Source organism: Anopheles coustani, chromosome 3 (genome assembly GCF_943734705.1).
Source record: "Anopheles coustani chromosome 3, idAnoCousDA_361_x.2, whole genome shotgun sequence".
Classification (NCBI taxonomy): Eukaryota; Metazoa; Arthropoda; class Insecta; order Diptera; family Culicidae; genus Anopheles; species Anopheles coustani.
The window spans coordinates 15,195,209-15,215,790 of NC_071288.1; the positions used below are offsets into that span (position 1 = coordinate 15,195,209).

General features: G+C 44.7%; 6 protein-coding genes across 6 annotated transcripts; 4 read left to right on the top strand and 2 right to left on the bottom strand.

Moving 5' to 3' along the window:
• Nucleotides 1–819: 819 nt before the first annotated feature.
• LOC131272647 (ammonium transporter Rh type A) lies at nt 820–3,654 on the top strand. The gene is made up of 5 exons (XM_058274467.1): nt 820–997; nt 1,080–1,867; nt 2,486–2,704; nt 2,788–2,881; nt 3,399–3,654. The coding sequence occupies exons 1-5, from the start codon at nt 820–822 to the stop codon at nt 3,536–3,538; spliced, it is 1,419 nt and encodes a 472-aa protein (XP_058130450.1). The 3' UTR covers nt 3,539–3,654.
• Nucleotides 3,655–7,792: 4,138 nt separating this feature from the next.
• On the top strand, nt 7,793–17,720 carry LOC131259081 (lateral signaling target protein 2 homolog). Its single transcript, XM_058260500.1, has 3 exons — nt 7,793–7,904; nt 16,548–17,165; nt 17,280–17,720. The coding sequence occupies exons 2-3, from the start codon at nt 16,557–16,559 to the stop codon at nt 17,466–17,468; spliced, it is 798 nt and encodes a 265-aa protein (XP_058116483.1). The 5' UTR covers nt 7,793–7,904; nt 16,548–16,556; the 3' UTR covers nt 17,469–17,720.
• On the top strand, nt 10,059–10,382 carry LOC131271743 (eggshell protein 1-like). Its single transcript, XM_058273268.1, has one exon. It carries the CDS (start codon nt 10,059–10,061, stop codon nt 10,380–10,382), a length of 324 nt encoding a protein of 107 aa, XP_058129251.1.
• On the top strand, nt 11,942–12,265 carry LOC131271751 (holotricin-3-like). The gene has a single exon (XM_058273280.1). The coding sequence runs from the start codon at nt 11,942–11,944 to the stop codon at nt 12,263–12,265; it is 324 nt and encodes a 107-aa protein (XP_058129263.1).
• On the bottom strand, nt 13,385–13,696 carry LOC131271760 (sperm protamine P1-like). Its single transcript, XM_058273291.1, has one exon. The coding sequence runs from the start codon at nt 13,694–13,696 to the stop codon at nt 13,385–13,387; it is 312 nt and encodes a 103-aa protein (XP_058129274.1).
• Nucleotides 15,990–16,313, bottom strand: LOC131271771 (holotricin-3-like). Its single transcript, XM_058273303.1, has one exon. It carries the CDS (start codon nt 16,311–16,313, stop codon nt 15,990–15,992), a length of 324 nt encoding a protein of 107 aa, XP_058129286.1.
• Nucleotides 17,721–20,582: the final 2,862 nt, after the last annotated feature.

Consider the following 20,582-nt stretch of genomic DNA (forward strand, 5'->3'; position numbering starts at 1 on the left):
GATTAGGATTGACACCGGGAGGGACGGGAGCGCACGGAAGATGGAGGAGTTCTAACGTTTTGTACAAATTTACATAATTCATTTACCCCCTTTTCCTAATTTAAATGTTCATTTTCAATCATCGTCGAAACTGTGGAAAGAAAGGTTGGGGGGAGGTAAAGAGATTAAAGGGGTTGGAGTCGAGCGGTATTTGTTGTCCGATTCGTAGGGGATTCGCCGAATGATCCACTTCAAATATTTATCCGACCCTGCTACACTTTAGTGCACTATGGGAGAAATAAAGCTGTCTTTCAATATCAAGATTTTACTGTTTTTTTCCAGAGAACCAACAGAAACGTATGGTTCGCAAGGGCAAACAATAAATAAAAAATATTAAATATTAATTATTATTCTGTTATTTTAAAATACTAATTATTATGCGAACTACAAAGAATAATTATTGACATTTCATCCAAAATCATATATCAGGGCAAAATAAATTATCACATTTTTCCCCTTATAGAACATATTTTTATATTCTCCTTATTCTAGGCCTATGGTTTTCCCACTGTGCGAAACATCATTATCATCCACCGCACGTAACTTCCCAATCCCGCCGTTGGTTGAAATCAACCATCCACTCGAAATCCAGCACCGACGACACCGGAACAGGTTGTCCGCATCGTCAAAATCAGTTCTACTTTGGCAGTGCACGAATGAAAATGTATCACGGCTGAGCTCCGGCCGTGTTTAGGAAAGGTGTTGAACATAGTTGAATCTGACAGACTGTTTCTTGTGGAAAAGTGTCCCTTTTGCATCTGGTAAAAATCTATCGCAACCATGCACACGCCAGGATCTTCGGTGTCCGGCTACACGCTGTTGTTGGTCGTGCAAGTGGTGTTCATTATTGTGTTCGGTTTCTGCACTGACTATGCCAAAGAGTTGCTACCGGTGAAGAATGAAACGGCTAAGGCCACCATCGAAGTCCCGGAGGCAAGCAACCTTCGCAAATATCCACGTAAGATGCGTCACAAATGCTAGGATATCTTATACACTGAAAGTTCCTTACGATCATGCCGTGGTTCTCTTCCGATCTCCAGATTTTCAGGATATCCATGTGATGATCTTTGCTGGCTTTGCGTTCCTTATGACCTTCCTCAAGCGATACGGATTTAGCGCCTCCGGACTCAACCTGCTGGTGGCATCCCTCGTCATACAGTGGGCCATCATAATGCGTGGCTGTTACGAGATGGAGGAAGGCATCATTCCGATTTCGCTACAGAATCTCATCGGAGCGGATATTGCTGCCGCAGCGGTGCTCATCAGCATGGGCGCCCTTCTCGGTCGCACGACTCCGATACAGCTACTGATCATGGGTATCATCGAGATCGCGATCTTCGCCGGCAACGAGTACCTGCAGCTTGAGCTGGTAAAGGCAACCGACGTCGGTGGATCGATCACGGTGCACGCTTTCGGTGCTTACTTTGGTCTAGCTGTTAGCTTCATGCTACGGCCGAAAAAAGAGCTCGCCAAGGCGGGCCCTCTGGAGGGTTCATCGTACAACTCCGACATCAGCGCCATGATCGGAACGATCTTCCTGTGGATCTTCTGGCCCAGTTTCAACTCGGCACTGGTGGATGGAGCTGATCAGGAGCGGGCCATCATCAACACGTACCTATCGCTGGCCGGAGCCACCGTGGCCACCTTCGTCCTATCAGCGCTGGTGTCGCACGAACACAAGCTGGATATGGTGCATGTACAGAACTCCACGCTCGCCGGTGGCGTGGCCGTGGGCTCGATTTGTAACTTGCTCATCCATCCGTTCGGTGCGCTAACTGTAGGTGTTATCGCCGGAGTTATATCCGTCCTTGGATACCGCTATCTGACGGTAAGTTGTCCAACGTAGCGACCGACGCTTCTAAACAAGATACGACAGAGCTAATATGCTAAAAGCATCCTGTCACAGGTGGATCTAGATCTCGTTGCCATAGGAACAGCTGTTCGAAGTACCCGATCCAGCGTGGCAGTTATTTTTACTAGCCGTTAAGTACTGCTAACAAAAACGCAACCCATCACGCACATCTCATGGCAGCGGCGCTCTTATATCGCCGGAGCTGGTCATTTAATTACAACCGTCAACTTTCCTTCCTGTTACTAAGCGATTTTAACACCAACGTGTCAACAGCTGGATTTTGAAGCCTTCCTCCCCATTTAGCGAGCAGCAACTACTTTGATCGAGTTCGAACGGGCCATATCCAAGGCACGCATGACTTGCCGGGCTCCACAACTTATTAGCACGTGTTCGCTAGACATCGGAATGAATTTTGTTAAAAATATATTCCGATGATCGCCGAAGGTCAAAACAATTATTATTATATTAATTGACCACATTTAACACATCAATCAAAAACTAAATAGTATGTTAAAGTTTACTGGAGGATAATATAGTAAAATGTTTCAGATGTCACACAAATTTATCCCAATTTCCCATCACTCACTTTTACAGCCTGCAATCTTGTCCAATCTGCGCATTGCGGATACCTGCGGGGTGCATAATCTCCACGGCATGCCCGCAGTGCTGTCGGCTATCTTCTCCTCGATCTATGCAACATTCGCCAGCCACGACACCTACGGCACCTCGCTGGCCACGATTTTCCCCGCCATGCAGAACCCCCGCCCCGCGAACTCGACGGAAATGGGCGAACCACTGGAATACGTCATCGGGGTAAGCTTTCGCCATACTTTCGCCCCGAACGGCCAAAAGCTCACCGGAAAGCTTTCGTCTAATGTTGTTTTTCTTTCGAATAGGGTTACGGACGCTCCGGCGCGAAACAGGGTGCCTTCCAGCTGATGGCCATCGGGTTGACGATGGCGATTGCAATCGTCGGCGGTCTCCTGACGGGTAAGAAAGATAAAATGTCCCTTTCATAATAAGTGACCCATTTGCAAACGCTTTCCAATCGATTGATCTCTACAACATCGAACACCGAAAACCTGGTGATGCGTTGGAATGTCGCCTTCATTGGAAAGGCCTCATCGTTCGCATGGAGACGTTCGGTGGCGTTTTGGGTGCAGCGGACCAGTGCAGCGACGAGCTGTGGTGGTTGCTACGACCGCCCGAGGCTCCGAAGAAAGCGGTACTCGGCGGCAAACAGCAACAGCATGACCCATTTATGACGCTTAAAACAAACGTCATTTTCAAACGAGCGCTCAAAAGGTGGTTACCGAATCGTAATATTTCCGTTTGCTTCGCTGTTCACCTCCGCCCCGATTCCCCGCACCCGTGCACCAACTTATCGGTTGATGAAGTTTTATGCAACCGTTGGTTTTCTTTTAGTTTTTAATTGCTCCTCGATGTTTTCCTCTTGGTTTTAACTGGGGCTGTTCCATTTTCATCACTCCGTTCATTTTTCTCGCAGGATTGATACTCAAATCACCCTCAGTTCGTCAGTTGGAAGAACATGAGCTGCACAAAGACGATGCCTTCTGGGAGACGCCCTCGGAGGAATCGACCACCACGACTACGACCAACGACTCCAACGAAACCGCTCATCAGTAAATGTTGTCTCATATTGCAATTACAGTATTATCGAATGCGGTGCTTAATCTAATGTATTTGTTGAATCAAAAATATATAACAAACAGCACTCAAATAGACAATAAAGACTTGATTTGAGCATCAAACAATTCAATATCTGTATATTTAGTCGGCGATATGATCGCTTCTCATTAAGCCGTTTGAGATCAAATTGGATTGAATTGCTTACATAAGCGTTTGCAGCAATTTTTGTTTTTATCAAAATAAGAGGCAATGAAATGGGTGTTCATTAAAACAATCATTCAAACGGCAGATGCCGCGATGCGGCTCTATTAAAATCGCTAAACATTAAAGCTTGCTAACTGAACCGTGAAATCGTGGACTGAATGTAAAACGGATCATGTATCACGTTCGGATAAAAACTGAAAAGCCGAACACGACCAAATCCGATCCGCGTGCAATTTGTCTTAACACCGTGCATGATCGCGAGCATGGTTTGCAAATTTTCGAACACGGTCCAGTGCACATGGCATGCCGCACCGGCATCCCCGCCCGTGTGGTCACGCTAAGCTGCCATTTTATCACGCGATCATACCCCTGAGCGCCAGCTTTTTCGCTCTCCATTTCTCTAATAAGCGTGAAATGTGGCACCTGCCGCGGGGCGTATTTTTCCTACCTACCGCACGCCTATTTAAACCACCCTCCCCTCGCTAGGCCCTAGAAGAAAGGTGACACGAAATAAACTCACATTAGTAGCCGAGGGGTGGATAAATTATATGCAAAAGTATGACGACATTAGACACGAAACGGTCCCTTTTTGGTTTGGTTTTGCCGCCAATCCAATTAACGATGGCATTGCAGTTCGATGGGCCGGGCGAAGCGTTTACGTTGCCGCGTGGCTTCGCGTGATATTTGCCAGGGATTTCCCCGCCACATGGATAATCTTTCGTTGCTGATTTTCGGGATCGCCAATATCTGAACCACTATCCGATTAGTATTGCGCCGCGTGGAAGGCTGTCGATATTATGTCATTTTCGATTACGACCACTCAGATTTTGTTTGTTCCATAAATATTACACTCAGTGCTTCCTAAGCTGATAAAATGATGACCCATTTTGTATTCCCCCGAACGTCGAACGACGACGTTTTAAACCCATTCACCCTTTTTCACAAATGAGCTTTGCCAGGAAGCTAACAACAACAGTAAGAACACCGACCTGCTAATTGAACTCAATCACGGCGTAATGTAGGCTAGTTTGCGCTGTCCGATGGCCGAGTTTTTCCTACCTTCCAGTCCGACCGGATCGGACCTACCCGAACAATCTGCTCCACCCGGTGAAGCTGTTTTGGAAGGACTTCTGCCGGCCCCTTTTTTGTTGCCCCTCCGAAAGGCACCTGTTACTGTCGGCTATAGCTGACCGGCACCTGAACCAGACTTCCGCAAATGGGCACGCAAAGTATAATGAACGAAGCCATACGACCGGCGTCCCGTTGCGTCGCTTTTCCGACTCGAGCGAAGAAGCCCAGGTGGGGATAAGGGATAAGGGGTGAGGAGGCCCATTTTCACGCGCTACACTGGCCCGAAGTCCCGCGAACGCGTTCGTAACAGTTCCAAGAACAGGCGGCTCGGCTCGCGATTTGTAGTCCTGGCATTTACTGAACACAATCACTATGGATGCGACCGAGTTGCAAGCATGGCCAAAATAAAATTAGTATGCGAGAAAAAAATCTAAAATTCTGATAAGCCTCATTAATGTGCTACACGTTTCCTACAGTTCTCGAACAAAAGTTAATTACACATTAAATCTGGTAGGAAAACATAAATAATTCTCAAAATATAATAACAAAGCCAAATTGACAACCGCGATTAGCAGTAAAAAATACCTTCCACATGCCAGTTATAAAGCTGATAAGAACTACCCAGAGCGTAACAAAAAATATCAGTTTGTCCTATACTACAAGCCGTACCGACCAACCATGCCGCTCGTAGTCAAATTCGAAAGCAAATAGAAAACTCGCGGGTGAAAGAAGTATCGGCGAAAAAACCTTCTCCCCGCCAGACTGATGAGTAATTAGAACCAACATTGGTTCGCCAGCAGCGAAACCGTCATTTCGTTAGTGGCACTCGAACCGAACGCGTGTGCGCGTAGTGCAGGCGGTGAAGTAGGTTTTCCTTCGTTTTCTAAACCAACTTCTCTATTTCCATTGCGGGGTGCAAGGTTTCATGCGCGATTTTCCCCGCACCGAACGACCAACGCCAAAGCCATACGATTTGAGATGGTAGTGAACTGGCGATGAAAAGTGAGAACGAACCGAAGTGAACCGCAGTTTTCCACGGGTATCCGGTGTTCGATCGGAGCAGCGATCGCGGTAGCCTTAGGTAGCCGGGAGTTTAGCTACCGGATCGTAAGAAACCCGTGATCCAGTTGCGGCTTGCCTAGATGCGATAAAATAAGCGAAATTTAATCAACCGTGGTTCGTTAGCGAGTGCTCGAAATGAAATGGGAAAATAAAACACCGATCCGCAGTTAATTGCAAAGTCGTATTTCACAGATTAGGTGGCGGTTGCGTGAGTTTTTCCCAGACACACCCTGCGAGCACACACTCAAACGCCGAGTCACAAGTTGTGTGCGGGATTTAGTTTAGTTTTTCCCCCTCCGCATATCGGCGTTGATGACCAGTGAGCCGGCACAAAACACATACCGTCTACCGTCCGGTCACGACACCCGGTGTTTATTAAATTTGTCCCAATCCCCCTGAGAGGTGCCTACCACCACGCGCCTCCATCTCTCGGAGTCTAGGGGTTGGAGCAGTCACTTCAGCTAATTTGGCGTTCGATCGCCCGTGTGTGAGTGTGGCACAGTGGGCCAGTATCGTGGGGATTGTGGATAAAAATAACGCTCGCCGCAAACAAACACCACCGTATCGGCAAGTGGCACTGACGCCTTCATAACGATGATGGTGGCGATGTTGTTGATGATGATGATGATGATGATGGCAACAAGGTGAGATCACCTGCATACGCAAACGCGAGTGTTGTGTCTACTACTCCGTCGGGCGTAGTAGGCGCGGTGAAATCTGCCACACTCTCACATACACCGTCCTCGGCTCGAACAACTTGAAAGCATAGTAGTCCGTCTTTTGATTCGATCACGCTCGGATCGGACGGTGCATTGCGTTCGCAACTTAACGCAATGTTACGCCTTTCCAGTGAGTAGGTTCTTCTTTGCAGCAAGACCTCAAAAAAAAGGCCGCTCCAAAGCACGGTGTGAACGTTCTACTTGACCGCACAGTCGAAGTTCAACATCGACTAATGAAGGGGAAAAGTGTGTTTACGAGCGTGTTGTGATAACCAATGGGTCAAAGCAGAGTATATTGAAAGATACCCTGCCATACAAACATCCATATCAGGGAAGTGCAAAAGTGCGCCACGTTCGCGCAAAACCCCCCCGGGAACTGATTGAGAAAGTGTCTGGTGTCGTGCAGCGAGGTACGCGTTCGTTATCATCTTGTCTAGATTACGACTAGGAGGCGAGAGTGGCGTTACCAACACGGGCGATCACGAAACGGTGCAAACACGGGATAGTCGGGAACGGAATATCCATAAGTAATTCAATCGCTAAGCCCGGATAAGACGTGTGCCTTCTGAACAAAGCGTTTGGTGTGTGATACCTCTAGCCGGATCCGATGCAAGCCCCGAGGTGAAGGGTGGCGGAACGCATTCCAAAAACAAAAACGCGTTCAAGAACGCTTCAGCTCCGCTAACGGACGGACGTAATAATGTTGGTCGACAAGCGAAAACCTTGGCGCGTGGAGGTCACGGAGTGAAATCGCGAAAATCGCACCAGCAGCCTTACCGCCTCCTTCCCTCGATACGTCCCACACCGTCCGTTCTCGTCCGAAAACACTTAACGAAAGTGCGTCATCGCGTTACGCGCGCTCCCGGCGGCGCACAGTTTGTTTTATGGGCAGTCGGCTTTGTCCGGCATTCAGCGAAGAAAACCAACACCTTGCCAGCGATGCGCGAGAGCGGAAACCTGAAGCCACACGTGGGATTTGGCAAACGCGCATTCCAGCGGATTTGCAAAACAGATACAACCGCAGCAGTCGGAACAGCTTCACCGTCGAAGCCCCACGGTTGTGGAGGTGTCGAAAGCGCGGTGTTATAATTACTACTCATTGCGCAGTTTACGCGATATCAATATTGCATTTGCTGGCGATCGTGTTGTTGAATGCAGTGACTTACACCGAACTGACAAGATAGCAAAACGGTGGTGATAAACGACGCGCTTCTCTTATCACGAACACCATAAGGGTAATGGTTTCCGTTCAGCAGTGAGTGCAACTGACGACCCACGTGTGATAAACAGGAAGGCGCAATAAATCGGTAAGTTACATTACCTTTTTTTTATCTAGAAACAATCGAGAAACGAGAGTGTCAATTGCATTCAAGTGTACCAACAATTGGTTCGATAAATGAACCTATCACTTGGTGTTGGTCCTCAAACTGACTTAAACTACAATAAACGACATGTCTTTGAACCACCTTTGCCCAGTGCACGGGCCGACTAATGTAGGTGTAAATAATTCAATTTGCCGTCACCGTCGAATGATTCACATCCTACGAATGAGCACCCGGTAGTTCAACAGCTTCGCCATCATTACATCTGATGATCATGGTTTCCAACGAAACGTAAAAAAACCTACATCCCCGCAGTAGGCCCTCCATGGAGCGCTTGTAGCTCATTAGTTTGCGACACGGTTGGTTAGGTTTTACTCCACCCCTAAGACCCAAAGGTGTATGGGGCGTTCGAGGTGAAATTTATGGACGTTTTGAAAGAAACTATACTCTAAGCACAAAACATTCGCACACCCGTCAACATCTTGACTAAGTCAAATTATAATAGGACGTCGGTGGAACAAATTTCTTAAGAAACCAACCAACCAACACTTTATGAATGAAAGGAAAAGAGAACATCACAAATTGCCATGTGTTCGAAAAGTGAAACAAAAAACGATAACGCTATCACTTGTGGCTGTAAAACCGGGCATTCAATTTGTTAAATTCACACGGGTGGAACTAACAAAACATGGAATGTAATCAAAGAACCGTGAACAAACGCGGAATCTTCGCAAGCTCCTTTGACCCAAAAGTGTTGATAACGTTGGCGAAGTATTTTTTCATCACACATTTGCTGATAATGTGCCACAAAACAGCTGCAAGGCCGCTCATAAATAGCATCTGTTATTGCAGCATCTGTTGACCGGATGGAACTTCCGTTGAAATTTATTCTTGTTAAATAATATTTAAAATTATCAGCGCAAATTCAATTATCTCAAATAACTTTGGTTTTTTTGTCACATGGCAAGTGACTTACGATGGAAATAGATCAACTTTATCGATCAGAATACTCTAATCTTCGGTGACCCTCTTACCCATTCCTTTGCTTCCATTTTCTTTACCCTGTTTCTTCGCTTTATCATTTCTATTTCCATTATTGTTGCCACTCCCATTTCCATGTTTTTCGTTCTGATTTTTCTTGGTGTTCCGCTTAGTTGCTTTGGCGTCTTTATGAACCCCGTAAGAATCCATGGTTGCAGAGTTGGTTGAATAATCATTTCCTGCCATCCACAGCACTGGCACGGCACCTAAAAGGGGTTCCGATTGTAGAAATTGCGCTTAGAAATCTTGAACTGTATACACATAATTGTAGTCCTTTTTCGAGTTCTAAGTAGCACTAATCTTCCATTAGTGGAAGCGTTGAATGTCAATGAGCAGCACCAGCAAGCGTATAACGGTCCAGTTACTCAATTTCCTTATAATTGCTAGTACCAAAAATATACAGAACCGTACAAAACTTCGTTAAAAAAAACTTGGTTGCTAGTTTTTAATTTTATTTAACCATTTATTTTCAAATGTTTCGACAGCTTTTTACCAGTTTTCGTGAATTAGTTCTTGCCCTTTCCCTTTTGTTTGCCCTGTCCAGCTTCCTTGCCCTTTCCACCATTGTGGGCATGTGCCTTTCCGGCCTCAGCCCGGGCTGCTGCGTCTCCCTTCTCGATTCCCTTGCCCTTGCCCTTGCCCAGGCCAATCTGGGGGCCGTTTTCGCTTCCAGCAGCTCCTCCCTTGCCTTTGCCTTTTCCTTGCTGCTCTGGTCCCTGAGCTGAAATTGCCACGACACACAGGACGACGACCAGGAAGAACAGAGTTGCCTTCATTATTGTGCGGTTTGGGTTGGTTCGTCAAGCTTTGAGCAAAGGAACTTTGAATGAGAGTGCTTCATGAAGTTCTAGCGCCATTTTTATAGCACAACCTATGGATCTGTTAATTCGTTTATGATGGCGGTCATTAGAACACGCGCCACTTCAAGGACATGTAGTTAATTTATGCAATGCTCATTATAACTATAATCAAAATATGTGTTGTGTGATTTGGGTTCTAAAATCCAACTTGCTATAAAAAGGGTGCAGATTGGCAGAATAGGCATCACTTAAAGTCTTCTTGCTCTGACCCCAGCAAACCAACCCAAAACATCAAACAATGAAGGCAACACTTCTGTTCCTGCTGGTGGCCGCCCTTTGCGCCGTTGCACTGGCCGCCCCTCGGTCAGAGGGCAAGGGCAAGGAAGGAGGAAAGGGCAAAAGAAAGGAAGCAGCGGAGTCTGTCGAAGACGGTCAGGATGGCAGCTCGGAGGAGGGAGGCAAAGGACGTGGAGGCAAGGACCATGGCAAGGGAAAGGGCAAGGGAGGCGAGAAGGGAGGCGAGAAGGGAGGCATGGGCGGCCGCAGCGAGGGCAAGGGAAAGGGAAAGCCTGAGCCAAAGCAGGGTAAGGGCAAGGAGTCCGGCAAGGGCAAGAAGAACTGAATCAGAAATAATGAAATGGATCACGAAAAGGAATAAAATAAACTTTGAATAAAACCAAACTACTTATTGTAATTATTAATTCTTTTGTAATTTTTAACTCAAATTCTACATGTTGCTCCGATCTTTGATGATCTTAGATGAAATTCTCCGTATTCGAGGTTGTTGTTATGTTGAGCTGAACATATCTTATTTTTAATATTAATATTTCATATTCATTACAATTCATTAATAGACAATAGTTAAATAAAAAAAATTACTTTTAATTAATTTACCGACATCAAACAAGGGCAAACGATTAAACGAACGGCAAGATAGAGCGAAAACTCGGAAGAGTTTGACCCAGAAACTACGATTATGGCAAAGTAAAGGTCAAAATCATTAGTTGCGCAACAAGGAAGAAACAAAAAGGGACGAAAAGGAATAGAATATTAGAGTGAAGTAATGAAAAACTGTTTTGCAATCATACGGATACTACAAAAAACGAATTCGCATAAGGTTTATAATGAGTTTATTTTAATAACTATTTCAATTTGATGGTATCAAACGTTATAAGCCTCCGAAAAGATCCAACATAGCTGGTAGAACGATTCTCTTTTCGGATGCCAAAGAATAAGAAACTTATCGGTTTTAGTCAGTAAATCGATACTGTAATACTTATGTATACGGTATGATTCTTGATTCCTCCGTAATTTCTTCATTGTTCTTAGCATAGACGAAAGCACAAATGATTGAAGTCCTTTTTCGAATTCTAAGTAGCGCTAATCTGCCATTATTGGAAGCGTTGAACGTCAATGAGCTGCAGAAGCAAGCTTATTACGGACCAATTATTCAATTTCCTCATACTACATTGCTAGTACCAAAAAGACGCAGAACCGTAAACAAATTCATGAATTAATACTCAAATGCTGGTTTTTTATTTGAATTATCGTTTTATTTTCAAATGTTTTGACAGCTTTTTACCAGTTTCCGTGAATTAGTTCTTGCCCTTTCCCTTTTGTTTGCCCTGTCCAGCTTCCTTGCCTTTTCCACCATTGTGGGCATGTGCCTTGTCGGCCTCAGCCCGGGCTGCTGCGTCTCCCTTCTCGATTCCCTTGCCCTTGCCCTTGCCCAGGCCAATCTGGGGGCCGTTTTCGCTTCCAGCAGCTCCTCCCTTGCCTTTGCCTTTTCCTTGCTGCTCTGGTCCCTGAGCTGAAATTGCCACGACACACAGGACGACGACCAGGAAGAACAGAGTTGCCTTCATTGTTTCGCGGTTTGGGTTGGTTCGTCAAGCTTTGAGCAAAGGAACTTTGAATGAGAGTGCTTCATGAAGTTCGAGCGCCATTTTTATAGCACAACCCACAGATCTGCTAATTCGTTTATGATGGCGATCATTAGAACACGCGCCACTTCAAGGACATGTAGTTAATTCTCATTATACCTATTATAAAAACATCGATTGTGTGATTTGGGTTCTAAAAATCCAACTTGCTATAAAAAGGGTGCAGATTGGCAGAATAGGCATCACTTAAAGTCTTCTTGCTCTGACCCCAGCAAACCAACCCAAAACATCTACAACAATGAAGGCAACACTTCTGTTCCTGCTGGTGGCCGCCCTTTGCGCCGTTGCTCTGGCCGCCCCTCGGTCAGAGGGCAAGGGCAAGGAAGGAGGAAAGGGCAAAGGAAAGGAAGCAGCGGAGTCTGTCGAAGACGGTCAGGATGGCAGCTCGGAGGAGGGAGGCAAAGGACGTGGTGGCAAGGACCATGGCAAGGGAAAGGGCAAGGGAGGAGAGAAGGGAGGCGAGAAGGGAGGCATGGGCGGACGCAGCGAGGGCAAGGGAAGGGGAAAGCCTGACCCAAAGCAGGGTAAGGGCAAGGAGTCCGGCAAGGGCAAGAAGAACTGAATTTGATTACGAAACGACCCTGCAATGATCTACTAAAAGTAATAAAACCAACCTGCGAAAAATCAAACTCTATCGACAATTTGGAATAATTTGGAACTTAAATATCACTCTTATTATTGAAAGCGCCATAATCAAAACAATTCTAGTTTTTGTAACGATGAAATTCACAAGATCTTGAATCCCCAGAGAGAAATCGATTCATACTGCATCCTCGAAATACAATTAATCAATAAATCAAATAGTCACAAAAAATAAATAAAAAAATTACTATAACTGGAAGATCAGTTTTCACGTTGAATGAAATATTCCGTTGATTCAGAAAGACATCTTGAACCTGGGGGTCCGTGACAGTCGTGCGGTTACGCCGGTTAGACAATCGGCCCACGAAAGCCGAGCCTTACTCGTCGGCGTGGGTTCGAATCCTAACCGAGACCGGACCCTCTCCTGTACGAGATCCACGTACACAAAGGGAAAAAGTCTAGTAAGCCCTTAAAGGACAGGAATGACCAACATTGTCGTTACGCCAAGCAGAAGAAGACAGCCGACTTACACCATAAATTAAATGAAGGAATGGAAAGAATTAGTTAGTTCATATTTTGCCAACATCAATTTAAATGTACAAATGCATGCCCCCTGCATTTAGTCGTCAAGCAATTGTCAAACTGTTTAATCTCGTGCTACTATCGTAGAATGATCAACTGAAGTTAACTGTGCTAGAAATTGTTCTAAATTATTTCAATAAATTAAAAATTCTTCTGACATGCAAGTTTATGTCAATATAATTACAAATATTGGCTTTGAAATCTACTAAAACAAAAATTCAAACCCCACAAAGACAATCAAAGAATGTATAAGTCCGATGCAATTGTTCTACAAAACGTCCAAGTGCACTGATGAATTGTAATGAATGTGAAATATGAATATGAAAAATAAGATATGTTCAGCTCAACATAACAACAACCTCGAATACGGAGAGTTTCATCTAAGATCATCGAAGATCGGAGCAACATGTAGAATTTGAGTTAAAAATTACATAAGAATTAATAATTACAATAAGTAGTTTGGTTTTATTTAAAGATTATTTTATTCCTTTTCGTGATCCATTTCATTATTTCTGATTCAGTTCTTCTTGCCCTTGCCGGACTCCTTGCCCTTACCCTGCTTTGGCTCAGGCTTTCCCTTTCCCTTGCCCTCGCTGCGGCCGCCCATGCCTCCCTTCTCGCCACCCTTGCCCTTTCCCTTGCCATGGTCCTTGCCACCGCGTCCTTTGCCTCCCTCCTCCGAGCTGCCATCCTGACCGTCTTCGACAGACTCCGCTGCTTCCTTTCCTTTGCCCTTTCCTCCTTCCTTGCCCTTGCCCTCTGACCGAGGGGCGGCCAGTGCAACGGCGCAAAGGGCGGCCACCAGCAGGAACAGAAGTGTTGCCTTCATTGTTTGATGTTTTGGGTTGGTTTGCTGGGGTCAGAGCAAGAAGACTTTAAGTGATGCCTATTCTGCCAATCTGCACCCTTTTTATAGCAAGTTGGATTTTAGAACCCAAATCACACAACACATATTTTGATTATAGTTATAATGAGCATTGCATAAATTAACTACATGTCCTTGAAGTGGCGCGTGTTCTAATGACCGCCATCATAAACGAATTAACAGATCCATAGGTTGTGCTATAAAAATGGCGCTCGAACTTCATGAAGCACTCTCATTCAAAGTTCCTTTGCTCAAAGCTTGACGAACCAACCCAAACCGCAAAACAATGAAGGCAACTCTGTTCTTCCTGGTCGTCGTCCTGTGCGTCGTGGCAATTTCAGCTCAGGGACCAGAGCAGCAAGGAAAAGGCAAAGGCAAGGGAGGAGCTGCTGGAAGCGAAAACGGCCCCCAGATTGGCCTGGGCAAGGGCAAGGGCAAGGGAATCGAGAAGGGAGACGCAGCAGCCCGGGCTGAGGCCGGAAAGGCACATGCCCACAATGGTGGAAAGGGCAAGGAAGCTGGACAGGGCAAACAAAAGGGAAAGGGCAAGAACTAATTCACGAAAACTGGTAAATAGCTGTCGAAACATTTGAAAATAAAACAATGATCCAAATAAAAAACCAGCATTTGAGTATTAATTCATGAAATTTTGTACGGTTCTGCGTCTTTTTGGTGATAGCAATGTATCATGTGGAAGTTGGTCAATTGGACCGTAAGAGAATGCGCTTGCTTCTGCAGCTCATTGACGTTCAACGCTTCCAATAATGGCAGATTAGCGCTACTTAGAATTCGAGAAAAGACTTCAATCATTTGTGCTTTCGTCTAAGTCAGGGATGTCAAACATGCGGCCCGCGGGCCACATGCGGCCCGCAAGACCATTGGGTGCGGCCCGCGACCCCTTTGAAACATTACATCGAAAGTTTGGGTCCTTGAGTATTGGCTTATAGCAATTACCAAAATATTTAATGTAAATTTTTTCACGAACTGCGAATTGCAAGAGAACTGAACGAATGTCAATTTAAACTATTTCAATAAGAAAGTGATATGCAACTTTGTAGCAAAGGTTTTACACAGATTTTTCTAGACAAGTGGATAAATAGTGTTTATAGAAAACAAACGTTTCTATACTACAAGACCATTCCAAACGAAATAACAAATGCGGAGCAATAAGTTAGCTATTGTAATTACAATACCTTTACTTTTCTAAAATCATTAACAAAATACACAATAGTGTTGAACTGCAACATATATTTCAATAAACTTGATTTGAATTCGTTAAAATTTGGAAAATGATTGAGCAACAAACCCTCTCTTTTACTCAAAATTTATAAATTTTATAAGAAGTAATATAATATGAAAAAATGTGAAAATGTAAAACATGATTGACTGTTAAGATAAAACCACATTGATAAGAACATATTTTCATCACTCCAATCAATTATATGGTTTGGCCCGCGAGCCTATTTTGGGAGAAAATGCGGCCCGCGAACCTATTTTGGGAGGAAATGCGGCCCGCAAGGTGAAACGAGTTTGACATCACTGGTCTAAGTTGAGCACATTTAAGAAATTACGGAGGAATCCAGAATCATACCGTATACATTAGTATTACAGTTTCGTTTCACTTAGTGTAACCGATAAGTTTTTTGTTCTATGGCATCCGAAAAGAGAATCGTTCTTCCAGCTATGTTAGATCTTTTCAGAGGCTTATAACGTTTGATACCATCAAATTGAAATAGTTATTGAAATAAATTCATTATAAACCTTATGCGAATTCGTTTTTCGTAGTTTTTGTATGATTGCAACACAGTTTTTCATTACATCATTCTAATATTCTATTCTTTTTTATCCCTTTTTGTTTCTTCCTTGTTGCGACAACTGAAGCTTTTGACCTTTCCTTTGCCATAATCGTAGTTTTTGCGTAAAACTCTTCCAAGTTTTCGCTCTATTTTGCCGTTCGTTTAATCGTTTGCTCTTTTTTGATGTCGGTAAATTAATTTAAAATTAAATTTTTAATTGAACTATTGTCTAATAATGAATTTTAATGAATATGAAACATGAATATGAAAAATAAGATATGTTCAACTCAACATAACAGCAACCTCGAATACGGAGAGTTTCATCTAAGATCATCGAAGATCGGAGCAATATGTAGGATTTGAGTTAAAAATTATATAAGAATTAATCATTACAATAAGTAGTTTGGTTTTATTTAAAGTTTAATTTATTGCTTTTCATGATCCATTCCATTATTTCTGATTCAGTTCTTCTTGCCCTTGCCGGACTCCTTGCCCTTACCCTGCTTTGGGTCAGGCTTTCCCTTTCCCTTGCCCTCGCTGCGGCCACCCGCGCCTCCCTTCTCGCCTCCCTTCTCGCCACCCTTGCCCTTTCCCTTGCCATGGTCCTTGCCACCACGTCCTTTGCCTCCCTCCTCCGAGCTGCCATCCTGGCCGTCTTCGACAGACTCCGCTGCTTCCTTTCCTTTGCCCTTTCCTCCTTCCTTGCCCTTGCCCTCTGACCGAGGGGCGGCCAGAGCAACGGCGCAAAGGGCGGCCACCAGCAGGAACAGAAGTGTTGCCTTCATTGTTGTTTTGGGTGTGTGTTGCGTCGCACGGAACTGTCGATTGGAGCTTGTGGACTCGGAATGTGACGTTTGGGACATCAACGCGCTTCTTTTATAGTCAGTCAGGCACATGATAGGTCCATTATATATTCATTAAACCTAATCATTTAGAGATTTATCCTCGCCTGTTCGAATACTACTGCGTATGCATTCAAATACATCTGGGTTTTTTCTTTTTATTACCTTTCCTTTCAGCTATAAAATATGGAAACGTGTATACCAAAGATGGAGATTACCCTATCCGTGGAGGAAGAAAATGCGCTCACGCTGTACGAAGAGCTCGAGCAGACGGATATCAATCCGACCAACCTTAACGTCAACTGTTGCTGCGGGCTGCTCCGCACCTCACCCTTCCACCAACCAAAGGCCTCGGTCGGTTCCCCCGATCGTCTCCATCTTCCCGATCCAACCGATCGCGATGCACATTCCTCTAGTCACGCAGCACAAAGCAATCACCATCACCACCATCATGATCATCACCGGCCACACCATGACCAAGACGAGGACGAGGAAGATGACGAGGTCAGCGTGGAGTACGACCGATGGCGTCACAATGTCACCCGCCGGAACGAGCGATACCGGGCGTTTGGACTGCTGGAGTCCAGCATCCTCAACAGCTTCCAGCTGCAAAACTTTCGCCGCAAAACGCCGAGCGTGTTCGATTCGTCCAGCTCCTCCGGGCAGACGAGCTGCAGCTCGACGACGTCCAGCATGATCGAGGACATCTCGGACAAGATCGAGGAGATCAGCAAGCTGGACACCAACATCCATTCGCTCATGTACAAATCGGTCGAGCTGCACAACGACATACTGGTGGGTATATTACGAAGTGAAACAATTTCTTTTTCATTCTTGAAAACTTCCTTGAAAGCTCCATGAATGAAGTGAGTCAACTAACAAATTCACCGTTTTTTCCCTGTTTTCTAGTCCTTGGAAGCCACCACCAACCGGCTGATCGCGGACACGCGCAAACTATCGGACGATCTCGACGACGTGCGGTTCCTGGACGAGCTGATCACCATCCTGAACGGGGACATCGGCCCAGTGATACACCGCGAGTGGCCGTACAAAATCGACACCGATGCGCCGATCGAAGAAGGTACGCCGGTCACCTAAGGCCGGAAAAACCAACACACCGTCAAACGACCAAAAACCGAACCAGTCAACCTCGTGATATTAGCCGCCGTCAACTATTTGCCAATCTGTGCCGCCGTGTCTCCGACTGACGGGGCGCCCAAGCGCACCGTTTCTTGAGCCGGGCTTATTACGCCATTATGTATGTGTCGATATGTCCCCCGCCATGCCGGGGTGCATAAGAAAGTGGACCGCAAGAACCTAAGAACGCGCGAACGTACTATTAAGGAACTAACAATACAAACAGAAATGCTCGGCTCCCGTTGGGATCCGAATCGATAATGTCGCACCGACTTCCTTCTTCCCTTTTTATTTTGGTCCGCCATATCACAGGAAACCCACAATTTCAGCCGACACAATGTGACTTAAATATGAAGAATGTCCTCGTTCATAATTGGCTTACCGGGCCTGTTCTAGGTTCACCTTCGAGGGTCAGCCTGGTAAGCCGTGGCACCAATATTCGATTTATTGCTTCCGGGAGAGTAAAGATTCTTTGTACATTTTTTTTTCGCAGGAATTAAACAATTAACAAAAAGAGCCAATCCGGATGAAGACGAATAACGTTTAAATTGTTATTATACGAGAGTATTTTAGCACATTCTTCTAATAAGGCGAGCATCTGCTTATCTTCATAATACAATTATGTCATTATATTTGTTGAATTTGAAGTTATTCATACAAATTTAACAAATTCTACTACAAAAATAGATTCAGCTAGAAATATGATTAATTTCACCGAAAATTATCCATGTTATTGAATTTTCTCATTCCGTTGTGATTGTTATTTAAAAAGCCTATCAACTCATTTCTAGTTTTAGATCTTCAATTTGTGGTGATTTGATTTCACAACGTTCGCTACATTTCGTTCCGCGTTTTCGCGTGAGGGAAATTAAAGCACCAAGGTCCCATCTAAAAAACCATTAAAATTGTTTTAGGACTCATTTGTGATGCAATATTTTATCATTAGAATAGCCTAAAGAATTGTATTCATAGTGTCATTATTTCATAATCTATGTTTAAAACCATAGTTTCATCAAATTCTTATTCCATTGTAAATGTTATTTATAAATCCTATTAATGTAATTATACTTTAGAGCTACAATTTCCGGTAATTTGTTGCTAACCTTGATATTGTTTTTCAAAGAAAACCACATTTAAACCAGAAATTGCTGGAGGCTAGACTCCATTAGATGAAATGATATTTTAATAGTCCCACGTCAAACACGTGGTGCTCAACAAGCTGTTAAGTTTAAACCATGTTTTTATTTTTCTCCGAACACATTTGGAACTTTGAACCTCTTCTAACCGAAAATTCCATTCACGAATGCTTGCAAATGTCACTGCCGGGAAGAACTCCGAAGAACTCTGAGCGCAAGGGGAACGGGGGGGCGGATTCAATTTGTCTCGGAATCGAAATGCAAACGGCACCGAATTCGCATGCGGTAATAACTTTCGTCATTGACTTCCTTTTTATTTTATGCACATCGAACAAACCGGCCTCGGTATTTGGCCGGGCATAATCACGCCATTGAACTTGCCCGGCTGCACGAAACACCTTCCCGTAGTATCCTACTTTATGGATATCCTTCTTCGCCCCGTTCCGCTCGCTACTAAATCCCAACAGCTCGATCGATTGCAGCGCGCCGTTCGGATCGTTATGCCTTCGCATATGAATTTATGCACGATGCCATACAGAAGTGACATCGGGTAAATAAAATAAGGACATACCTCGGGTCCTTCAGTAGGTTTGCCGGTGCCCCCCCAATTCCTACTTGTTCGTGGAAAAAAATGTGTCCGGGAATGCGCACGGCGATGGTCCATGGTCCATGAAATGCATAAACAATCAGACAAAATGATCCACGATGCCATCCTTAGTTTTACTCTCAGTCGAGGGGTAGAAGTTTTTTCTGGGTGGGTATGGGAGATGGGACTGAACCTCGAACTATTTAGGAATGCAAATCCAACTCCCACCAGTTTGCGTTACAAAGTGAGCAACACGGAAAGCGGAAAAAAGTTTCACAACAATTTATTAACTTCCTACCTTCCTTCCCGGAGTCAGCCCGACCGGGAACCGTGGAGTTAATTACTCGACAAGTGCCTGTCTAACTTCGTACCGCTCGAGCGAAACTTTACCACCCCCCTTTAGGCCACCCACTACGGATGCACTCGGGAGGAGGCATAACATAAACAAAAACAAGGATACGCCACCATCGTGAGTGGGAGTGAGTGCGGAAAAGCAGAAAATGAAAACATTCACCCCTATTTTAGTAAGTTTTTTAGCGTTCGTTAACCTGCACGATATGGCCGGCTTTTGCACTCTTGGCACTTCCTGCTTCTAATCGGTCGACATTCCCCTGGCTTCACCCGCCATCGGGAGGGGTTTGTTTTTTTCCCGATGGGTACACGTTTGCTACTTTGTACGTTTGTGCAAATGTGGAGCGAACATTCCAGGACGGTTCGATTCTGGTTTGTTCTTTTCTTCCGGTCGGTGAATGATACCAAAGAGAAGTCAAAGGTCGTTGAAAACTTCTGCTGTTGTATGTAAGGCTTTAGAAACATCCAAAAGGAATATAATTTGATTTTATGTTTGTGATATTCTAAATTTAAATTTTATCTAATTTATCTGTCAACTAATCTTTTTTCAAGAGTTTTAAAATCCTAAAATGCAATGTTCATAACTTTCTCTTAACACAATAGAATAGCTTAGTAACGAACTTCGAACCTAGGGTCCAAAGGGGAAAAAGAGAGTTTAAAACTCTTCAACAGGAGCCAAAACCTGCAGCGTACTGTTTCGAACCGAAACACAACATTCGAGCAGCAACCTTAAAGGTGCAAAAGAAACAGGAACGGTTTATTTGAGCGATCTATTTTTGCCGACTCCATCCGAAGGGTGCGCCGGAACACGCCGGATCTACGGAAAACAAGTCGAAGAGCTAATGATAGGCGCAAATGGCAAAAATGTAGGCCGAATCGGGCATCGCACGGCACTGAACAACCTTCCGAAGAATGCAGCTCCGGACGGAAACAACGGGGGAGCGAAAGGCGTTGTGGGAAGGTGTGAGCTGTGTAACGAAAAACTTTGCGAAATTTTCCAAC

Bases quoted from the DNA above. Each gene is read 5' to 3' on its own strand.
- LOC131272647 (XM_058274467.1), top strand. From the start codon at position 820: ATGCACACGCCAGGATCTTCGGTGTCCGGCTACACGCTGTTGTTGGTC. The intron at 998-1,079 runs GTAAGATGCGTC...TCCGATCTCCAG, and splicing joins CAACCTTCGCAAATATCCAC to ATTTTCAGGATATCCATGTG. The intron at 2,882-3,398 runs GTAAGAAAGATA...TTTTTCTCGCAG, and splicing joins CGTCGGCGGTCTCCTGACGG to GATTGATACTCAAATCACCC.
- LOC131271743 (XM_058273268.1), top strand. From the start codon at position 10,059: ATGAAGGCAACACTTCTGTTCCTGCTGGTGGCCGCCCTTTGCGCCGTT.
- LOC131271751 (XM_058273280.1), top strand. From the start codon at position 11,942: ATGAAGGCAACACTTCTGTTCCTGCTGGTGGCCGCCCTTTGCGCCGTT.
- LOC131271760 (XM_058273291.1), bottom strand. From the start codon at position 13,696: ATGAAGGCAACACTTCTGTTCCTGCTGGTGGCCGCCCTTTGCGCCGTT.
- LOC131271771 (XM_058273303.1), bottom strand. From the start codon at position 16,313: ATGAAGGCAACACTTCTGTTCCTGCTGGTGGCCGCCCTTTGCGCCGTT.
- LOC131259081 (XM_058260500.1), top strand. From the start codon at position 16,557: ATGGAAACGTGTATACCAAAGATGGAGATTACCCTATCCGTGGAGGAA. The intron at 17,166-17,279 runs GTGGGTATATTA...CCTGTTTTCTAG, and splicing joins AGCTGCACAACGACATACTG to TCCTTGGAAGCCACCACCAA.